This window comes from Penaeus chinensis, chromosome 4 (genome assembly GCF_019202785.1).
Source record: "Penaeus chinensis breed Huanghai No. 1 chromosome 4, ASM1920278v2, whole genome shotgun sequence".
NCBI classification, from domain to species: domain Eukaryota; kingdom Metazoa; phylum Arthropoda; class Malacostraca; order Decapoda; family Penaeidae; genus Penaeus; species Penaeus chinensis.
In genome coordinates, this window is record NC_061822.1 from 35775958 (window position 1) to 35798457 (window position 22500).

The 22500-nt window shown below is 45.2% G+C and overlaps 2 protein-coding genes across 2 annotated transcripts in view; both read left to right on the plus strand.

Moving 5' to 3' along the window:
- Nucleotides 1-7634, plus strand: part of LOC125024980 (titin-like) — an 8083-nt gene extending 449 nt beyond the window's left edge. The window contains exon 1 of the mRNA XM_047612793.1: nucleotides 1-7634. This exon is cut by the window's left edge and continues 449 nt beyond it. Coding sequence (XP_047468749.1) covers nucleotides 2704-7602 — 4899 coding nt within the window. The 5' untranslated portion in view covers nucleotides 1-2703 and the 3' untranslated portion in view covers nucleotides 7603-7634.
- The window catches only part of LOC125024979 (tensin-like), a 673585-nt gene that overhangs the window by 450105 nt on the left and 200980 nt on the right, over nucleotides 1-22500 (plus strand). The window contains 1 exon segment of the mRNA XM_047612792.1: nucleotides 11724-11777. Within this exon segment, the coding sequence (XP_047468748.1) occupies nucleotides 11724-11777 (54 nt within the window).

Sequence of the window (22500 nt, forward strand, 5' to 3'; positions counted from 1 at the left end):
GTTCGCGGCTGGCCCTCCCCTTCCCTGGTGCCTCTCGCCAGTGCCGCCGCGGACATCTTAGTGCCAGTGTGTGCGTGGACCCTCTGCCACCCGCCTTGGCATTCAGACATTTTCTATTGACCTCTCTTTCTCCCTGGGGCGCCCATGAGCCTCCTATACCCAAGTGTAGACCTTGCTGTTGCCCGCGACGGAAAGTGCTCGCGGAGATAAAGGGTGTAGTGTGAAGGGTGAAGGGTTACAGAAAAAATAGTTATAGTGTGAGAAAGTGAAGTGAAGATATTGGAAGAGGGGGAAATTATTATGTTTACACAGGTTTTCCTACTCCCACTGTGTGCTGCTTCAAGGCCCACGCTCTGAAGTAGAAGAAGAAGAAGAAGAAGGAGACAGAGAGAGAAAGATATAGAGGGAGAGGGAGAGAGAAAGAAGGAAAATCACACGAAAGAAAGAACACGAATTTAGCTGAGGGAAAGTTGCGAGGTGGTTAATTTGCTCGCATTGGTGGGGTTATTACCGGAAGTGAGTGCGTGTGCGTGTATACGGCGGCCAGGTAATGCTAGTAATCTTGAGGTTAATGGCTTGATTTGGTGTCACTACTGGCTCCAGGAAATCTGCCGGGGAATCTCGCTCGTCAGACCTGGAGATGAAATAGTACCACTCAGACCGCGAGATCACTCAGTGGGTCTAGAGAAGGGCAGGTGGTCTTAAGTCCAGCCGCCGCCATCGGATTCCCACTGATTCAGTTCCCCAGCAAAGCCTGGCATCACACCGTCATGTCTTTAGCCACGAGAGGGAGCGCTGCACCAGTCCTCAGCGCCGAAAAGTACCTACAGTAATCAAGAAGCTTTTAGTCCGTCTTCTATTACCTCCCCGAAGGATTCGTGCGCTCACTTCGCAGCCTACAACACCACCATCAAATTTGATAATATCCCCAAGAGTCTTTTTCCCCTCCTGGAGTCTCTCTACAGCCGTCGGTGGTGCGTCGGTTCCCCCTGAAAATACAATGGGAGTAGATGGCCTACGGCACTGTCTCTGGGCCCCGTCGCAACGCTACCTTCCTACCTCGTTCGTTTCTCCCGTGCTGATAGTGATGGTGATGATGGTAGCGGCCTCAGCATCGAGGTGCTCTGGGTAGCGGGATGGTATCAGGCCAGTTGAGCTAGTGAAGGAGAGAGTCCGTGTGGTCCTGCAGCCTCCCTCCTCTCTCTCAGCAGCCAAGCGTGTGTGAGCTTTACATGGTCAAACACTACGGCTGTCCTTAAAAAAAAAAAAAAAAAAAAAAAAAAAAAAAAAAAAAAAAAAAGAAGAAGAAGATTTGGATCAATGTGCCTTTTTCGACGGTGTTGCTGGTAATACAGTAGTGATGACGTAGCAATGACGTGGTAATGGCATCTTTCATGGAGTAGAACTGGCACTTGTAGTAGACACTTTTAAGCTCGATTCTTACTTTGTAAAAAATAAAAATTATGATAAATAACTACATGACTAACGACGGACGGCAAATGTGTAGTTCGTTATATTAAAGTAGATTTTGATACCACAAGCGTGAAGGGAAATCTTAGACAAGCCGTTAGTTCACTGTTTTCTACATTAATACTTTATATGCATATAAAAAAGAAGTCGCCGCTTTGGCCACATGCAAGAAACAACACGTCAAGGGTTACAGTGACGACAAGCAAGACAAGAAAGATCACAACAAGTGTCGCATATCAAACCCACGTTCATTTGTGCTCACACCCTCAGACACACTCTCGCTCAATGATACTGAAATAAGTTAATTCCTAAACGAGCTTAACTTTAAACGAGTTCAGAAAGCTTTAAGCTTTAAAATAGTAATAAAGCCACGAAAAGGTACTACAATCTGATTCATGTTAGAGCATTTTATTCAGATATTGTAATAATAGTAAGACAATCGAGTTCTTGTTGGTTTTCATGTAAGTTGTAAGTTGTAGAAAGTTGTAACTTTAGACGTGTAGGAGTGTTGCCCTCTCGCGAGCTCCCATTAAACTCGCTCATTCAGTGTGCTCATTACCTTGAGAAGGTAACTAATTGACATAATTCACATGGTTCTGAGATGTTGATTAGGTCCCACATCTCACTCCCTCGCCCCATACCACCCCATCTTCCACCCTCTATCAGTAAGCTGTATTAGTTAAATTATTTGATAATAAATAAATAGGTAGATAAATTAATAAAATAATCTTCGGTGCTCTTGTTATTTTTTTTCGGTTATATGTGATGGTTAGATTGTATCGTAGATTTCACGAATTAACAGATGTATCAGATTAGATACGACTTTTCCACTTGGTGTTTTGGTTGTCTCTGTGTTGCATTCAATGTGTTTCGCTGTCTCGCAGGTGGGAACTTCTTGTGATTTTAAGGCTATCGTTATGCTCTCGAGTCGTTGCTCTCACTAGCTGTATTTTAGTCTTCATACCTTCTTTGGGAGGTGAAATCAGGTGCTATTTAATTGATGGTAAATGTATCTAATCGTTTATAGATTAATTAAGTGTTCACCCTAATTATAAGTGTCGAGTTGGATTTTTGATATTCTGCTAGATGTCCAAAAAGTGTTGAACAGTGCGTCTGTCTGCGTGTTTGTTGATGATCTTTATTAAGCATTAGGTAGAACAGGGTCGTCTTGGAGCTAGGTTCAACAGTGTCTCATATCACTTGTAAGCTTTGTGTTAGGTCAATTCACCCGTGATGAACCAGCCACCAGCGCCTCCTCCTCGCCGGAATGTTGCAAAGCTGTTCCGTCGGCAGAATAGCTTTGCTGGCTTCCCAAGTGCTGCACTTAGCATTTTTAATAACAATGCTAGCAACAATAACAATAATAACAACAATGGGAAAAGTTCAAGTAAGCCTGTGCCGACGCCAGCGTCTACTGCCTCGGAGACATCAACGACAGACTCCTCAACAGCTCAGACAAGTACTGCTTCAGGAGGCGCATCTGTGCCCACTTCAGCAGCACCTCCTGTATCCGGGCCGTCGTCGTTGCCCGTGTACCAGCCTCCACCAGCAGCCAGCAGGCCACCCACAGGGTTCTATTCTCTTCCGAGACACAACCGACCTGGCTACCTCACACGGAGTTTGGGCATAGGGTTTCACCTGCTGGCCAGACCACCACAAGGAGGGTCTTCGGGTCCTACTGCGGCAGAGCAACTTGGGATCAATACACCATCACTCCCCAAGTCACATCGGAGAAATCTTAGTGAAGGAAACAATGGGGAAGCCAAGCCCTTGTCTGTAAGTTCTCTCACCCGTAAAGGTTCCTCCAACAGGGATGCTCAGCAGTCTGGAGGAGAACCGAAGCTCAAGTCATCCTCCTCATCTTCAAAGCGAAGTAGTAGAGATGGGGGTGATGGCAAACCACGGCGTCGAGATCCAGACTACCAGACTCTTCCTCGTCGTTCAGCCAAGGATGCGTCTTCAAAACGATCTCCAAAGGAGGGAGACGCAAAAGGACAATCATCAAGGAGGGAGGTCGAGACGAAATTCAGGTCTCTCCCCCGAAGGCATGAAGGTGAGGCGAGGTATCAGGCCATTGGCAGGAGTGACCCCAAGTACCAGTCCCTTCCTAAGAGGCACAGCAGTGCTGAGACCAGGTTCACAGCTGTTCCTAAGAAGCGGGATGGTGACCCTACACCTCCACCGAGTTCCTCGCCAAAAAGACGTGTTGGAGACTCAACTCACTTATCCTCATCACCAAAGAGACGAGAAAGCCTTCCAAGTCACATACCATCTTCACCCAAGAGAAGAGACATAGGACCAGATCATGGGCATGTGCCGCTCTCGCCTAAAAGGCGTGACACAATGCCCAGTCATATGCCATCATCTCCAAAGAAAGGTGATGCTGCTCCATCTATCTCGCCCATAAAACATGAGGTCTCAGGAGAGCAACAGTCACATAAACAACATGAGGTAATGCAAGGGCCGCAGCAAACGATGTCACCCAAGAGACGGGGTTCTGAACCAAAGTACCAGCAAATTGCAGCGAAGAGGTATGACTTTGATCCTAAGTATCAGGTTCTGCCAACCACAGGGATTGATGGTGAACCTACATACCACATTCTTCCCCCAAAACGACCGGATGTGGAACCGAAGTATCCGGAATTGCCGCCCAAACGGTACGACATCGATCCCAAATACCAAACACTGCCTCACAAAAGATATAATTATGATTCTAAGTATCATTCTGTACCACATCCCCTCCCGAGGCATGACATAGAATCAAAATATGAAACTGTCCCTTTAAAAAGACATGACCATTTTGACCAAAGATACCACCGAGTGTTACCACCAACTGTAGATCTAAGATACCATCCTCTCCCTCCACGTCGGTGTGATCCTGGCGCAAGATACCAGACCATACCACCAGTGAGGCATGATGTGGAGCATAGACACCATTATATTCCTCATCCGAGGAATGATGAATCAAAATTTCAGCCTATTCCAATAGGAAGGCCAGACCTTGAACCTAAATATCAGCCACTACCAGTCTTGAGGCCAGAACTAGAACCAAAGTATCAGCCACTACCAGTCTTGAGGCCAGAACTAGAACCAAAATACCAGCCACTACCAGCCCCTCGGCCAGAACTAGAACCAAAGTACCAGCCTCTGTCAGCCCTAAGGCCAGAACTAGAACCAAAGTACCAGCCATTACCAGCACCCAGACCAGATCTAGACCCCAAATACCAACCATTGCCAGCCCCTCGGCCAGACCTGGAACCGAAATATCAACCACCACCAGCACCTAGACCACAATTAGAGCCAAAATTCCAGCCCATACCAGCCCCAAGGCCAGATTTAGAGCAAAAGTTCCAGCCCATTCCTGCGCCCAGACCAGACCTAGAAGCAAAGTTCCAACCCATACCAGCCCCTAGGCCAGAACTAGAGCCCAAGTTCCAGCCCATACCAGCACCTAGGCCAGAATATCACACTGCACCACACTGCCGACCTGATTTGGAATCTAAATATCAACCCCTTCCACCCAGACGCCCAGACCAAGAGCCCAAATATCAACCTTTGCCACCAGGAAGACCAGATCTCGAACCAAAATACCAGCCATTACCCCCAAGGCCAGATATAGAGCCGAAATACCAGCCATTACCTCCGAGGCCAGATATAGAACCAAAGTATCAAATGCTACCACATGAACGGCCAGATATTGAACCGAAGTACCAGCCACTGCCACCTAAACGTCCTGATATAGAACCAAGGTACCATCAGCATATGCCACCAGGTCGACCTGATGTTGAACCAAAATACCAGCCCTTACCACAGAGACGACCAGACATAGAACCCAAATACCAGCCACTTCCGCCAAGGCGACCTGATATAGAACCCAAGTACCATCCAGCTCCTTTGAGACGCCCTGATATAGAGCCAAAATTTCAACCGCTGCCTCCACCAAGGCCAGACATTGAACCGAAATATCAGCCTCTGCCACCTAGACGACCTGACATTGAGCCAAATTTCCCACCACAGCTTCAGAGACGACCAGATATAGAGCCAAAGTATCAGCCACTGCCACCAAGACGACCTGATATTGAACCCAAATTTCAGCCTCCACCAGTATCAGCAGGTCGGCCCGATCTGGAGCCAAAATATCAGCAAATGCCACCTAAGACTCATGACTATGAGTTCCAGCCTATACCTTGTGTAAAGCCAAGCTACGACCCCCGTGATCCAGCCATGGCATCGAGGAGAACAGACTATGCTTTCCACACCATCCCGACCATACGGTCTGAGACTGAGCCCAAGTTCCAGCCGATGCCAATAAGGAGACCCGAAGTAGAAAGAATACCTTTCTCAATTCCAGTTAGTGTGGACAACAAACCTCCACTGGATTTACCAAAACCTTACAATGGTGACCCCAAATTCCATACAGGTCCACCAAGGTCTAATGAGGCTCAGCCAGGATTCCAGATGGTTCCTCCAAGGACAAGAAATGGGGAGTCTACCTACCAGACAGGTCCCCTGAAGGTGCAAGTGACAGAGTCTCACGCAAGGCAGAACGAGGCTCCTTTGTATGAAACTTTACCAGCTAAGCTTCACACCCCTGAATTGCTGACTAGAGCTTCTTTACCTCCAAAAGCTTGTGATGTTGAAACTTATGGCCAGCCAGTTCCTCCTAAGTTCATGGTGTCCCATCAGACATCTCCCAAAACAGCTGATCGTGAACCTTTGTATCAGATGATTGCTCCCAAGGTAACAGAGCGAGAACCTTTGTATCAAAAAATTGCACCTAAAGTAAGTGAAAGTTTGTATTGCACTGCTCCCGTCAAGCCTGAAGATGATGACGGTCCACCATACACTGTGATGTCACCTAAAATATGTGAACCGCCTCCTCCACCTTATCAGACGAAACCAAGTGATTCACGGAGTTTCTTCCCTCCGCCGTCGCCTGATCCTGCAGACGAGGCCCCTGTATACCAGGCAGTGACTCCAGAGATGATCCAAGACGTCAAATCCAATTACCGACTTCTCCAGGCTCGCAAGTTGGAGAAGGAAATGTTGAAATTACAGGGTGTCCCCAAGAGGATAAAAGGAGATAAGTATCACTCCCCTACAAAGAGAACTTTCAGGGAAGGAGATTCGAAATACCAATCATTCCCCAAAAGAGCTCATAAAGGCGAGCCAAAATATCAGTCGTTACCTAAGAAGAGGGATAAAGAAGGAGAGGCAAAAAGCAAAAAGGAAAAGGAAAGTGATTCAAAGTCAAAAAAGAAAGAGAAAGAGAAGGAAAAGGATAATGAGTCCAAATATCAGGCTCTGCCTAAGAGTAAAGAGAAGGAAGGTGACTCAAAGTACGAAACTCTTCGGAGGGAGAGGCCTATCCCTCCTCCAGTGCGATGGAGTCCTGGCGATGATGACGGCATTTACTCCAGCTTGGAGTACCCCAGCGAGGGCCCACGGAGCGAGGGGGCACTGAGCGACGACATCTACTCCAGCATAGAGACAACGGACGGAGATCCGCTTTATCAAAGTGTCGGCGAAGCGAAGTATTCACGGCCTCAGCCGCCACTACCTGCCCCACTTCGGTACCGCCGGCGGGCAGACGATGCACCTCCGCCCTTGCCTCCCCCTCGCCTGACCACGGGACCCGTAGGACCTCACAATCCTCTTATATCTCCAGGATCTATACCTCCGCCCATTATTCCAGAGCGAGGCCCTATACTCCCAGGCACAGGAATGAGAGCATCGTATCCAGGGACGACCAGCACCACCCCCAGTCCAGATAACCTGCTCATGGTGCAGTCGACGCCCACGTGGCCACAAACAACACGGGCCGAAGAGGAGGACGACGTGTACTCGTCCATCCCTTCCCTCATTAGCTCCACCCCGGACTCACCCCCTGCCACGCTTCCTCGCACGGCCCCCGTAGGACGCGTGGCCCCGTCGGCGTCCTGGAACTCACTGGGCTCCTCCTGCAAATCTTCCCTGGATTCCCTGCGATCCGATGGTAGCAGCAACGTACGTCAACGCAGACGCCGCGCACGCTCGGACCCCCGCATGGACGCCGGGGTTCTGCATCGCCTGGCCTTCACCGTGTGGCATACTGCATTACACATCGAGAAAGAGGTCAGGAGCGGCGGCTGACCCGTCGACACCACCCTCCGTGCCCGCATGACCTGACCCTCACCCCTTGTCCTGCCTGGCGACGCCCCTCCGGTATGCGCATGACTGACCCATGGTAGTGTAGGTGGAGTCGGTGGCCGTGTTAGCCGTCTGTCCCAGGTCGAAGTGTCGGCCTTCGTCGCTCTGTGCCCGCAGCGCATCTTTACAGTGGCATCCTCTACCGAAATGCTCTTTGTTCATGATTTTAATTCTTGCTGTTGCATACTCTCGCCCCGTTTCTTATTCAAGATTCAAACTATTTATCTTTTGCATGATTGCAGCGCTTTTGCGATGCTAATATTTTGCATGATTGCATGTTACTCGTAGCACGGAATGCGATTTTTATATTCACCATTATCGAGAGCTAAAATATAATGGGAAATGGATGTTATACAAACTTTACTTTCATTATTAGACCGTGTCAACAAGACAGTTTAATTAGATGTGCAAGTGTGTGTGTGTGTGTGTGTGTGTGTGTGTGTGTGTGTGTGTGTGTGTGTGTGTGTGTATTGGGATATGTGGACGTGTGCTCATTTGCATGGCTGTTTCTTTTATTCATTGCACATTGAATATAAAAAAAAAATATATATCGATCAGTTTGTAGATATAACTGATTGCTCTCACCCATTTATACAAAATCAGTCTATATTTTGCATCTTGCTAGTGAATTTATACGTGTGAGTATTCCCTTGTATATACTGTATGTACAAAGGATTGAACGCGCGCGCGCGCACACACACACACACACACACACACACACACTTGTTTGTATTTTACTACGAGGAAATTAAGTATCATCTCGTATTATCATTGTTACTATTATTTTTTATCATAATTTTGTTGTTATTACTATTAGTATCATCAACATTACTACCATCATCACCACCACCACCACCACCATCGTTATTATGATCATCACCATCATCATTGTAACTATTACTACTATTTTTTTTATTATTATTATTATTTTTATTATTACCATTATATTGTTGCTGTTATTATTATTTCATTATCATTATCATCATCATCATTATTATTATTATTATGATTATTATTATGATTATTATGATTATTATGATTATTATAATCATTATTATTATCGTTGTTAATAATACAATCGTCATTATCATCTTTATTTCAATATAAACATATACATTTAATTTTTTTAGTTTATTGTGACTTCTCTTCCATTTTTTCGTCATTGAAACTTCGGTTGCTCCAAAGATAAAGAAAAAGGAGGAAATTTATTGTTATAACCTTGTGTCGTGACATTTTAATTAGCTCATCTTTATAAAAGTTGGGGTTTATCCTTTTTCACATCCGATTGTGAGTTTGAGAAGAAATTAGAGTCCTTTGGCCATTATCCTCACCATCGTTTGTTAAATCGCGTCATCATCTTGGCTTTCACTTTCACCTTCACCTCCATCAGTATTTTTATCTTCATGTTCATGTTCATCTTCATCTACTTTTACATCATTGCCATCTTCATCTTTATCGTCATGTTCATCTTCACTTCATCTTCATCATATTACGTAGTTATATACACTTTGCCACAACAGAAAACTTTACTCCAACATGTCCCCCCCGCCCCCCCCCCCTAGGCTTATGTTCTGCGCTCATACCCTCTCTCATCCTTCCCTTCTTCACGTCTTCTCCATCCTCTCCCCTTACATTTACCTTTTTTCTCAATCTTAATTCAGCCACTTCCACTCCTTCCCCTACTGGCTCCTCCCTTTCCCTCTTCCCCCCTTCTTCCCCCTAGTCCCACTCCCAATAGCTTCCCCATATTCAATTCCCCTATTCCCAGCCAACTATGCACTCCCCAAAACCCTTTACTCGTTCCTCCCATCCTCTCTTCACTCTCTCCTCCACTTTGCTCTCTCCTGTCTCCTTTCCCCCCCCTTTCCCTCTTCTCTCTCCCCTCCCCTTTTGTCTCTCTCTTACCTCACTCCTCTGTCCCTCCTCTCCCCTCTTTCCCACCGCACCTAACTCCTTTCTCCCCCTCAACTCTTTCCCCTCACCTCACTTTTCACTCTCCTCTCCCTCTTCCCCTTCCCTCGCTTCACTTCCCTCTCCCCACTCCTCTGTCCCCCTCTCACTCTCCCTTCACCTCACTCCCCTGTCCCCCTCCCCTCCTTCCTTCCCCAAACCTCTCATCCCCGTGTCATACCTCAGAGAAGGGCACGAGCTCATCCTCTCTCCTCGTAGCGGAGGGCTGAGCGGACCTGCCCTACCTCAAGACCAGGTTGATATGCGCTCGAAATTTCCCCACATACGTCATAATGCAAGTTGCCGGAGGGTAAGGGTGGGTAGGGTGGGGTGAGGGGTTGGGTAGGGTAGGGTAGGGGGTGGGTAGGGTGGGGTAGGGGGAGTGAAGGGAGATGGGGAAGCTAAGTGGGTAGGGGTGGGCGGGGGTTAAGGAAGGGAAGTGAAGAGGAGAGGGGGGGAATCTTTCTATATTCTTGCAAAACTCTTGTTGGCAGTTCTTTTTTAAGCGTCTTGTTTGTTCCTCGGAGCTTATCTCCGTGGCCTTGCTTCTCTCCTGCTCTTTTCCCCGATTCTTTTGGGTTTGGCTTCTCAATCTTTTCTTTTCTTTTCTTTTCTTTGGATTTATTTTTTCCCTCAGCAAGTTTTTTCCTCGTCATCTTGTTGCCACTTACTCCTCTTCCTCCTCCTCCTCCTCCTCCTCCTCCTCCTCCTACTCCTACCCTTCCCCCTCTCTTATCTTCGTCCTTCTTCTTTTAATTCTTTTATCTTCTTCCTTCTCTTCTTTTTCTTCTTGCTCCTCTTTCTCCTCTTCTCCTCCTTTTCTTCCTACTTCTTTCTTCCATCAGTTTCGTATATTTCTTTTTCATTTTATTATTATTATTATTTTTTTTTTTTTTTTTTTTAAGCTTACAGTGATATTAACAAGACTTATTTGATTAACTCATTTTCTTCTTTCATCCTTCTTATTTAACACGCACACATTCTTCCTAATCTCCATTTTCTCATACCCTCACTACGTCTAAACCATCCTGCTCCCTTTAAAAATACCCGACATCTTTCTCTCCTTCTTTCTTTCTTCTTTTTCTCTTCTTCTCCATCATCTTCACCTTTTTCTTCATTATTTTTTTTTCATTCCTCTACCCCCCCTCCACACCACCATAATCCGCATCTTTCCCTCCCCTCGCCTCCTCTCCTCTCCCTGTCCCTCCCCTCCCCTTCCTCTCCTCTCCCCTGTCCTCCCCTCCCCTTCTCTCCCTTTCCCTCCCCTCCCATCCCCTCCCCTCCTCTCCTCTCCCCTGGCCTCCCCTCCCCTTCTCTCCCTGTCCCTCCCCTCCCCTCTCCTCCCCTTCCTCTCCTCTCCCCTGGCCTCCCCTCCCCTTCTCTCCCTTTTCCTCCCCTCCCCTCCCCTCCCCTCGCCTCCACTCCTCTCCCCTCGCCTCCCATCCTCTCCCCTCTCCCCCCTCCCCTCCCCTCCTCTCCCCTCCTCTCCTCTCCTACCCCCAAAATAATAACACTCGATATTCGCGATTCCTGAAGATTTTTCGCGAAAGCCGATAGCCGCGATCCGACACCCGGCTGCGCGTGACCTTCGCACTTCCTGCGGCGGTCCGTGGCTCCCCGAACATCTCGGAGATCCCACAGTCTTTTCTCTCGGCGTTCGGGGGGGGGGGGGGGGGCTTTAGGGGGAGGTGGAGAGGGTGTTTGTTCTCCTAGTTTGTTGTTTGGAAGATTTTGTTTTTGTTCTTTTTTATAGATAGTGGTTGAGAGAGAGAGAGAGAGAGAGAGAGAGAGAGAGAGAGAGAGAGAGAGAGAGAGAGAGAGAGAGAGAGAGAGAGAGAGAAGAGAGAAAAGAAAGGGGGAGATAATGAGAGGGAAGGAGAGGGAATGGAAGAAAATTAAAATGAAAGTGTGAAAGAGAGAAAGAATTAGGGAGAGAGAGAGAGAGAGAGAGAGAGAGAGAGAGAGAGAGAGAGAGAGAGAGAGAGAGAGAGAGAGAGAGAGAGAGAGAGAGGAGAGAGAGAGAGAAGGGGGAAGTGGCCGTCCTGTTATTGGTTCCAGTTTCTCTTCGTAATGTCTTCATTCCCACAATAATAACGTCCTCTCTTCTCTTCCAGAATAACAATGATGCCACAGCCACCCAGAAGCACCCTACGATAAGCAGCAGAAACGTAAGTATAATGGACACTGTCTAGGGTTCTCTGTTGTCATTATACCCGGTGAACTTGGCTGTCTACTTATGTCTCTCTCTGCAGTGTATCCTTTTTTTCTGAACTCGCTCCTTTCTCCCTGTATTCTTCCTACTCTCCCTTCTTTCTTCCTTCTCTCCCTCCCTCCTTCTCTCCCTACTTTATTTCTTTCCCTCCCTTCCTCCTCTCCATTCTTTCTTCCTTCTTTCCCCCTCTCCCTCCTTCCTTCCGTCCTTCCTTTTCTCCCTCCCTCTCTCTTTCGCTCTCTCCCTCGATCCTTCTCTTTCTCCCTTCTTCCTTCTTTCCTTCCTTTCTTCCTTCTTTCCCTCTCTTCCTTCTTTCCCTCTCTTCCTTCTTTCCCTCCCTTCCTCCACTCCATCCCCTCTTCCTTCTTTCCCTTCGTCCTTCCTTCCTTCTCTCTTTCGTTTTCTCCCTCCTTCTTTCTTTCTCTCTCCCTCCTTTTCTCAGTTGCTCCTTCTCTTCCTCCCTTTTTCATTTTCCCTTCCCCCTCCCTACTTCCGTCTCTCCCTTCCTCACTCACGCACTCATCTTTTTTTTTCTCTCTTCTTTCTCCAAAAACGGCAGTATAGTTGCAGCAATTACTTCACAGTGAGAATATGATTACGAAGACGGTGGTAAGAACGAGAACAACATTAAGCTAATTGAGTTCCATGTCCCTCAAAAACCCTTCGCTTATCAGAATTATTAAAATACCTTTCTCATAAGCTCTAAGGACATTTTGTTGTTTTTGTTGTTGTTGTTGTTGTAACTTTTTGTATTGTCTTGCTTATCCTTATTTTATAAATAAGTTTCCCCATTTTTGAGTGCTTCTTTTTCCTTTTCTGAGTTATGCTCTCCTCATACTTTTTTTTATACCCACTTTCCTTTTTAAGAAATGCCCCACTTTTTTTTCTTTTAAAGACCTCACTTCCCCTACCCCCTTTTGCATGATCCACTTTCCTTCTAAGAAATGCCCTACTTTCTTTTTCACTCCCCCTCCTCCCCCCTTTTTAATGTATAACTTTCCTTCTTTGTCTTGAATGCCCCACTTTTCCTATCGAATGGCACTTTTTTGTTTTCGAATACCCCATTTCACTGTTTTAATGGCCTATTTTTATTTGTTATCATTATTGTTATTATTGTTATGGTAATAATAATAATATTATTATTATCATTATTATTATTATTATTATCATTATTGTTATTACTATTACTATCATCATTATCATCATTATCATCATCATTAACTTGTCTTTGTTTATGTGATTTCCTCTCATATTGTTTTCCATTGGGCATTTACGTCCTCCAATTTACCCTCCTGGTCGTTGTGATTACGTTTATTATTGCTATGATTATTACTTGGTCATTTTCCTCGCTCATTTTTATTATTATGGCCATTTAACTTTTATTTGTTTTTTATCAATTTTAAAGTATTTTAAAGGGCAACATTTTTCCAGATCCACTGATGATATTTTAACTTTCTTGCTTTGTATTCTTTTGTCTTTCTTTATTCTACTTTTTCTTCTTCCTCTTCTCCTCTTTCTTGCTGGTATTATTATTATTGTTATTATTATTATTATTATTATTATTGTTATTATTATTATTATTATTATTATTATTATTATTGTTATTGTTATTATTATTGATATTATTATTGTTATTATTATTATTATTATTATTATTATTAATATTATTATTATTATTACTTCTTTGATATATTTCCTCAACTTCTTTATTACTATCTCCCTGTCACTTAGAGAGAGAGAGAGAGAGAGAGAGAGAGAGAGAGAGAGAGAGAGAGAGAGAGAGAGAGAGAGAGAGAGAGAGAGAGAGAGAGAGAGAGAGAGAAAGAGAGAGTGTGTGTGTGTGTGTGTGTGTGTGTGTGTGTAATGAGAGAGAGAGAGAGAAAAAAAAAAAAAAAGAGCAAGAGAATATTTAATAATCCTGATGGTATGAGTAGTACCAGCGATAGTTGTCTTAATAGTGAAAGTAAATATTTGAGGATAATGATGATGGCAATAATAAGGGTAACAACTGACCAGTGATACCTCTCAGTAACAGAGGGAGGGAGATTAACCACCATTTAGGGAAAATTAAAAGGTTGAATAAGAAATAAAGAATTGGTATCGAGCTGGTCCAATTATATTCCTCCATATTTTAGTGTATGATAAATTGTTCAAATTAATATAGACTCGGTTTTGAACTCCCCCCCCCCCCCCTCTCACCTTCTCGCTAAAGGCTGCACAGGGCCTTTGATATCACGGGCTTGAAACGATATCTTAATTTTACTGATTTCTCCCTTTCGTATTTTTTGTTCCCTTTTCCTTTCTTCCCCTCTCCTTTCGGTCCTCCAGCCATCCTTTCTTCCTCTTCCTCCTCCTCCTCCTCCTCCTCCTCCTGTCTCTCTGTTTCTCCATTCCCATATTTTGTCCTCCCTCCCTCGTCACCAAAGGGCTTTCCATCTTCAAAGGAAGGGGAAGCAACAGACAGGGAGAAGGGACAATCCTGGATCTCGCTACACCTCACTGCATGCTGGGCTCGCTTTCGGGGGCGTTCGTATGTACTATAAGTGCGGCCGATTCGGCAGACAAGCAAGAGGTTGCGGTGTAGGGCTTAGAGACACACACACACACACACACACACACACACACACACACACACACACACATACACACACACACACACACACACACACACACACACACACACACACACACACACACACATATATATATATATATATATATATATATATATATATATGCATTTCTCCCCACCTACCTTCCTCCCTCGCTCTTCCCCCCTCCGTCGATCCGTCCTTCCCTCTTCTCTCTTCCATGTATCCCAGCTTCGTCCTTTTTGTTACCGTGTTACCTGGCCAGAGCGCACGAGTCTCATCTTTAAGTCTTTCATATCAAAGAGAACTTGTAGCGTAAATGGGAAATGGAGATAATAGGCCGGCGAAAGAGGGAAATTGTTGTCCAAGTTGAACCCAGGTTATCATGTTGATTTTTTTTTTTTTTTTTTTTTTCATGGGAGGGACAGATGTGGTTTTAAGAAGTTGAAGTCTTATGCGATGGTCCCTTTATGTGTTTATTTTTTCTGTTGTTTTTATCTGTTTATTTAATGTATTATTGATAATAATGTTACGGTTGGTGGGGTCATCAAAACACTGAGTTCTACAGATCACTATCAATAATCGGTTGTATTTGTGATTTTATATCAATCTGTTAGTGGTAGTGTTCATCCTCACAATTATTTTGGTTATTTGTCATATTGCTTTGATGTTGATACTATGGCTAATATCATCATGGTGATCATTCCTCTGATTGTTTCTGATAGTACAAGCAAGATCATAATTTTATTGCAATGACAATTTTCGTTATCATCTTTACCACCGCCACTTCTCTGATCTAGAAATCAACTCCGAATAAGTTTCAGTCATGAGCCGTGCCATTAAAGTTAGTAGCAGTAATATTCCATTGCAGTGGTAATAAACTTAAGCTTTGGTAATAACCAGGAGTTGAAAAAAAAAATCCCGATTAGTGGTAATGAACTTTAGTTGTTGTAATACCGTTACAGTGTGATAAAAGAAGAGAGAAGAAATACGTGATAAAATGTGGATGTATGTATTCAGGCTTAATTAAAAAAAAAAAAAAAAAAAAAAAATGCAGTGATACGAGCATAACCCGACCGATGTTATTGAAAAAAAAAGAATAAAAAATGAAGTTTGAGATGAGGATTAATTGATTGTGAATGGTCGGTATTTTGAGAACTTGATTCATATTATTTATCTGCGTCGTTTAATTGTTTATTTCCTTTGGCTGCTGACCCAGATAATGTATGAAGTAAATATACCCAGTGTTTACAGTTGATTATCGATTCACAATTAAAATATATACATAAGTCATCGTGATACATAATGGCGTTAATAAACGTAAATAGTCGTCGGGTTCTCTTTTTCCCTTTTATGCAGTTCGTGAAAAAGTGAATTAATGATCGAAGCCTGTTATTGAAAAGAGGCGTGAATATCCGTAGGTTTAATACTTGTTTTATGTGACCTATCAAGCTGTTTATCGAATTACAGTTAAACCGATTGCGTTGGCAATTTGAACCGTAAAATTTGTCCAGAAACATTTCAGTGAGCGTGTCGTTCAAAGTTGCCGTCGTTTTTTGTGTTTTATGACTGTGAAAGATATTTGTTTACGGAGGAGGGGCATTTGTATGGGCGTTTCGGAAAAAAAATGTACGTTATTTTTTTCTTTTTTTTTTTACTTTCATTCTTGCTATTTGTGAACTACATTGGAGATACAGTTATGTGTTCAAGGTAGTAATCAATTCTAACATTTGTGTCGTAAGACATAAGGGATTTTATAGATTAACAGATAGATAAGACAGATGTATAGTCATAGGTGAGTGTGTGTGTGTGTGTGTGTGTGTGTGTGTGTGTGTGTGTGTGTGTGTATCTATATATATATACATACACATACACATACACATGCATACATGCATACATACATACATACATACATACATACATACATACATACATACATACATACATACATACATACATACATACATACATACATACATACATAATACATAATACATATATACTGTGCATATATACATATATACACATATATGTATGTACGTATGTATATAAAGCAGAAAAAACGCACTAAAAAAATATTGACAGAGGACTATCCACATAATGGGAAAAATGGATGATATTGTGCTTGGATTCATAGAACGACGGAAAAATCGTTAGCGGAAAAGGCTGGTCTGGCTTCCGTAAATTAGAGGCAGTTGTGATAGGGCCTTCCCCTCGCGCAAACAGTTAGTCGGGATTTGACGAAAATGGAAGGCGGGGTCATAGCTACGCGGCGGAGAGGGAGCCGTTGGAGGGGAGGGCATGGAGGTGAGGGTGAGGGTGATGGAGGTGGTGGTGGTGAGGGTGATGGAGGGGATGGAGGTGAGGGTGAGGGTGATGGAGGTGGTGGTGGTGAGGGTGATGGGGGGGATGGAGGTGAGGGTGAGGGTGATGGAGGTGGTGGTGGTGAGGGTGATGGAGGGGATGGAGGTGAGGGTGAGGGTGATGGAGGTGGTGGTGGTGAGGGTGATGGAGGGGATGGAGGTGAGGGTGAGGGTGATGGAGGTGGTGGTGGTGAGGGTGATGGGGGGGATGGAGGTGAGGGTGAGGGTGATGGAGGTGGTGGTGGTGAGGGTGATCGAGGGGATGGAGGTGAGGGTGAGGGTGATGGAGGTGGTGGTGGTGAGGGTGATGGGGGGGATGGAGGTGAGGGTGAGGGTGATGGAGGTGGTGGTGGTGAGGGTGATGGAGGGGATGGAGGTGAGGGTGAGGGTGATGGAGGTGGTGGTGGTGAGGGTGATGGGGGGGATGGAGGTGAGGGTGAGGGTGATGGAGGTGGTGGTGGTGAGGGTGATGGAGGGGAGGGAGGTGAGGGTGAGGGTGATGGAGGTGGTGGTGGTGAGGGTGATGGAGGGCATGGAGGTGAGGGTGAGGGTGATGGAGGTGGTGGTGGTGAGGGTGATGGAGGGGATGGAGGTGAGGGTGAGGGTGATGGAGGTGGAGGTGGTGAGGATGATGGAGGTTGTGGTGGTGAGGATGATGGAGGTGGTGGTGGCGAAAGTGATGGTGGTAATGATGGTGTGGTGTTGGTGATGTTGTTGATAATGATAATGAGTATGATATTACTACTAACAGTATTTTTTCACAATGATAATAAAAATAATAATAATGATAATGATAATGATAAGAGAAATTACAATAATAAGAAAAATAGTAAAAATAAAATTGATGACGAGGATGATATCAGTGCTGAAAAAATTCACTACAGTTAATAAAGAAGACATTTTGAAAACCGTAAAGATGGCAACGCCTTCCTATTTGCCTCCACCCGCAGCATTCCCGCCCGACACATATCCGAGTATCTGGTCAGCATCGGGTCAGTACGGATGCCGTCAGTCCTGTTCCTGATTGCCTCAAGGGGCTCCGTATCCGCCGCGGAGCATTAGTCTTACAAAAGTAGTTTGCAAAGAAATATTAGAGCTGATTAAAGAGGAATTTGAAAAGTTAGCGCGACGAGACAGGAAGTTGGAGGAAGTTAGATTTTACGTCACAGAGGGCAAGATGTAATAGGTATAGGGATTTGGCGACCCTTTCTGGTAGGCGGGGTGGGCTTGGGGTGAGTGGGGGGGGGTAGAGAAGTGTGGGGGAGGGTGGGGGATGAGGGGTAAGAGTGGGAAAGGTGGATGGAAGGAGAATCTGTTCCGTTCTGTTGGTGAAGCTGTGATGCTGTGTGCATTTGGGATGACGCAGTCCTGCATTTACGATAAATATAGTATTAAGGATAAGGATAAGAGGTTCGTGTGGGTAGAAGGGCTTCATGTTAGAGATGGCGGGGAGATGGCCACATTTTCAGTATGGTGGAAAAGGTAATTATATTATACGTGTAGTGTAGATGAAGTGCATCCATATCAATTTGGGAAGTCTTTATTTTCAACGAGAAAAGGAAGCCTCGCGAAGAAAAAAGCTAGATTGACCAGGGCGGTGAATAGGCGACGGGTGTTTTCAATAAGGCCGACTGGAAGATTTGTCCGTGAGCGTGATGAATAAGAAGGTCTAATCCGCCGTGTGATGGATGGGAGAGATTTAGCCGTCAGTGGGATGCAGGACCAGATCTCTACATTAGTGCTAGATATTAGCGTCTACGCTGGCTGTGCTTAGACACGTATCACTCCTTCAGACAAAGACTATTCAGCGCAAACACGGGTCTTGAAAGCCGAAGAAGGAAGCCGGAACAACCGCTGCGTAAAGGAAGGCAAGCGACCTCACTTGACCTTCCCAAAGTCAAAAAGATAAAAATAGAAACGGAGAAAAGGGGAAAAAAAGCTAAAAAAAAAAGAGAAAGAGGATCGCCGTGCTGCCGCCGCGAGCCACGTCCTCCGTCGTGTGACCTTTTCCCTCCGTCTCCTCTGCCGGTGCCGGGGCGCTCTTTCACCTGGCGTCGAGAGCAGCCCGGGGATCTGTTTCTAGTTTCTTGGTTTGTTTGTTGCGAGGAGGAGGCTGGGATCGTGTCTGGGCGTGGGTGCTTCTCTTATTATACGCCCTAACGATGGGTTTGAATACAGGTGATTAGAAGGAAAAGAGAGAAGTGTTTTAATTGGTTTGTGATGCCTTATGATTCGCGCCTCCCCCCCGGCAGCATCCTATTCATTCCTCTCCCCTCGTTTAGCAGCGTCCCGTAGCGACAGGCGGCGCGTGACCCCGTGCCCTTTGGTTTAGAGCCCGCCGACACAGTCATTCAACACTCCCCATCAGCTTCCCGTTTCCTCTCCCTTACCTTACCCTACCCTGTCCTACTCTACTCTACTCATCTACTGCTCCCTTACCTTGTCCTAATTCTGCTCCCTCTCTCGTACCTAAGCCTACCCAATTCCTCTTCCCCTACCCTTGCCTTCCCTGCCCTTCCCCTACCCATTACCCACCCCCTCCCCAATCCTTTTCCCTACTTCCCCTTCTCCGCCATCCTTTGGCTCTGCTCTGCTTATTTTTCATTTTCGTCAGACTGAGGACAACTGCTTTCCTCTCCTGTCACATTTGTGTCGTGCTGTTTTTCGGCGTTTAATTTTCTATTCTTCTTGAGTCGTTACCCCCCCCCCCCCCCCGTCTCTTCAGGATACCCTCCTGTCATTTTTTTTTTTCTTTAGCTTTTATTGTTGTTCTTATTCCCGACGTTAGCGTTTCACAGACTAGTTGGATTATTTTCAATCCGTCTACTCTGTGATCGTTCAGTCACTGTGATCTTCGAAACTCCAACAGCAGAATGACAGAGTTAAGCTTTCTCTGTTCATGTGCTTACAATTTCTGTTTTATCTCTGTGTTTTCGTCACGTTTCCAGAGAACGATATTCTTTCTCTATAAACCATACACACACATACACACACATACACACGCACACTCACTTCACTCACTTCACTCACTTCACTCACTTCACTCACTCACTCACTCACTCACTCACTCACTCACTCACTCACTCACTCACTCACTCACTTCACTCACTCACTTCACTCACTCACTTCACTCACTTCACTCACTCACTTCGCTCACTTACTTCACTCACTCACTTCACTCACACACGCACACGCGCCCAACACATCATGGTATTAATAAACTTGAAGACAATTTCGCTAACAAAATAAAAATAAAATAAAAAATCGCCAACTCTTCACACTTCAATCTCGAAAAAATGGAAGAAGGGAGAAGAAAAACGTGATCATATATACATATTTATCGCAAGCAGTCGGGAATGAAGTAGTCTCCGCGGCGTAAAGTTCCCACAGGAAGAATGCTGGCTTATGGATGCTCCGCCTGTCGCCAGCATTTTACCGGGAATAAGCGCGAGTTGGGGAATTCTCAACTTGTTACTCTCCCGGGGCTCTGAAAATTGTCTATGCCTACGAAGGTGGAGGGGAGACAAGATGGGAATGGAGGGGAGGGGGGGTGAGGACGGAGGGGAAAACAGGTTGGAATGGAGGAGGAGGAGGAGGGGAGAAGGGGTGAGGGTGGGAGGAAAGCATGGGCGAAAATGAAGGGGAAAACGGGTGAGAATGGGTGAGGAAGGAAGGGAGAATTGGTGAGGATGGAAGAAAAAACGGGTGTGGATGGATTTGAGATTGGGTGAGGGTAAAGGGGAAAATGGAGGAAGTGGGTGAAGAGAATGGAGGAGAAAACGAGGGATAAGGGAGAGTGTCAAGGGGAAGTGGGTAAAATGGAGGGGAAATGCACAAAAATGTAGGGGAAATAGACGAGAAAGGGGGAACATAGAAAGGGAAAATGGAAGGGAACAAAGGAGAAAAATAGGTGAGAATAGGAGGGAAAAACGGGAATAATGGAGATGGAAAGTGATTGAGGATGGAGATCAAGATGAGTGAGAATGGACGGGAAAATAGGTGGGGATGGGGAGTGAGACTGTTGGGGGAAAGGGATGAGAATAGAGGGCAGTGGGAGGAAGGAGGAGACGGGTGAATGGCAGGGAACGGAAGGACAGGTACATCTATGTACATTTTTTTTATTATCTTCTTTCCATCTGCCAATAGATATCGCAACGGCCTTCTCAGATCTGTTGCAATAATTGATGAGTTTTGCAAGCATGATCTGTTTATGGTTATTACATACGGAAGCCTGAACTAGATATATGTTATCGATTTTTTTCATTGCGAAACATTTGCGTAAGACCAAAATGGGGTGATTGCAGGGAACAGCTTTGCAATATGTGGATCAAAAGCCTTCATTGCAGCAAACACCATGGTTGGTGCCATGTAAGAGCCTCGGTCTAGACGTGTGCATGTATATATATTTATGTGTATATCTGTCTATATATACTTATGTGTATGTGTCGTATATCTGTCAGTATTGGTATTTTATCTATCTGTTTTTTCATCTGTCTTCAGTCTATCTCCACCCACATTTATAATGAACAAATAAATTAAATAAGTCAGAATAAACAATAGACAAAGTCGCAAAGAGTATCTGCGGCCGCCATGTTAGCCGGGCGAAGACTGCCTCGAAGAATCCGGGCGGCGCCTCCCCGCCAGAGCGTCAGGGTGGCGAAGGCAGGAACTCGCGCCGTTTCGAGAGTAGCTGATGGCCCAAGTTGCTGCAGATGGCCCTTGAAAGGTGGCCAAGGGGGCAGGGGCCGGGGGTGTAGGAATGAGGGGCATTCTGATACGGAGTCGGGTTGGACAAGGTGAGGGAAGTAAGCTGGTGGTGAGGGGCGGGGGTAGGCTGGTAGGAAATAAAGCAGGGGGAGGAGGAAGGGAGGGGTTCATTTGTATAACCCTTTTGCAGCCTCTGATTGGTACAGTTCATTATTTTTATTAATGTGATATCTACGGAATATACGCCACGCTTGCACTTCGTTTCGCACCCACGACACGAAAGAAAGAAGCTTTACGAGTTGGCGCCATTTGAATACGAATAATCGTTCCGAGATATTTTTACCTGCGGTGAGACCTCATCAAGGTGTCGAAGGAGTGATTAGCAAGTTTCTGATAATGACACTCATTAGAAAGTTCTTGATATTTCCCTCATTTAAATCCTTTTACTTTCCCCACTTCTCGAACGATATATATTTTTTTCCTTTTTGATATCGCATAGGAAAAAAAAAAAAGCAATTTCATTCTCCGTGGATAGTGAAACGCCACAAAGTTCATGACGCTATTATTCGTAAATAATCATATGAAGAGGCGGTAATGCTCTGTAGTTTACCCGCTGATATGCAGTATTGACAAACATCAAGAGTAAAAATGGTGGTCGTTTTGGATTCCATTATTTGTTTGACAAGTAGCGAGCGCGTGACTAAACCATAATGATGCTCGATGGGCGGTGATGTTGCAGTTAAGGATTATGGAGAGCAACACTCTGCAATGATGGCTGATGCTGTGCAGAACGAACGTGTGATTGGAATGGCGAGGAAGATGTTGATGAATATTACAGTGCAATACGTCGTTTAGATCGGGATGGATTGGCCTCATTCATGGATTTTGTAAACGATCGCCCTTTGCTTACGGTCGTGATAAGAGGCCCCGCTGGGTGTTGCTTTTATGTTGCTGTTACGACTCCTAATTGGAATGCTTTTGCTAATGACAAGAATACTGATGCGAGGAGTTCAGCGAT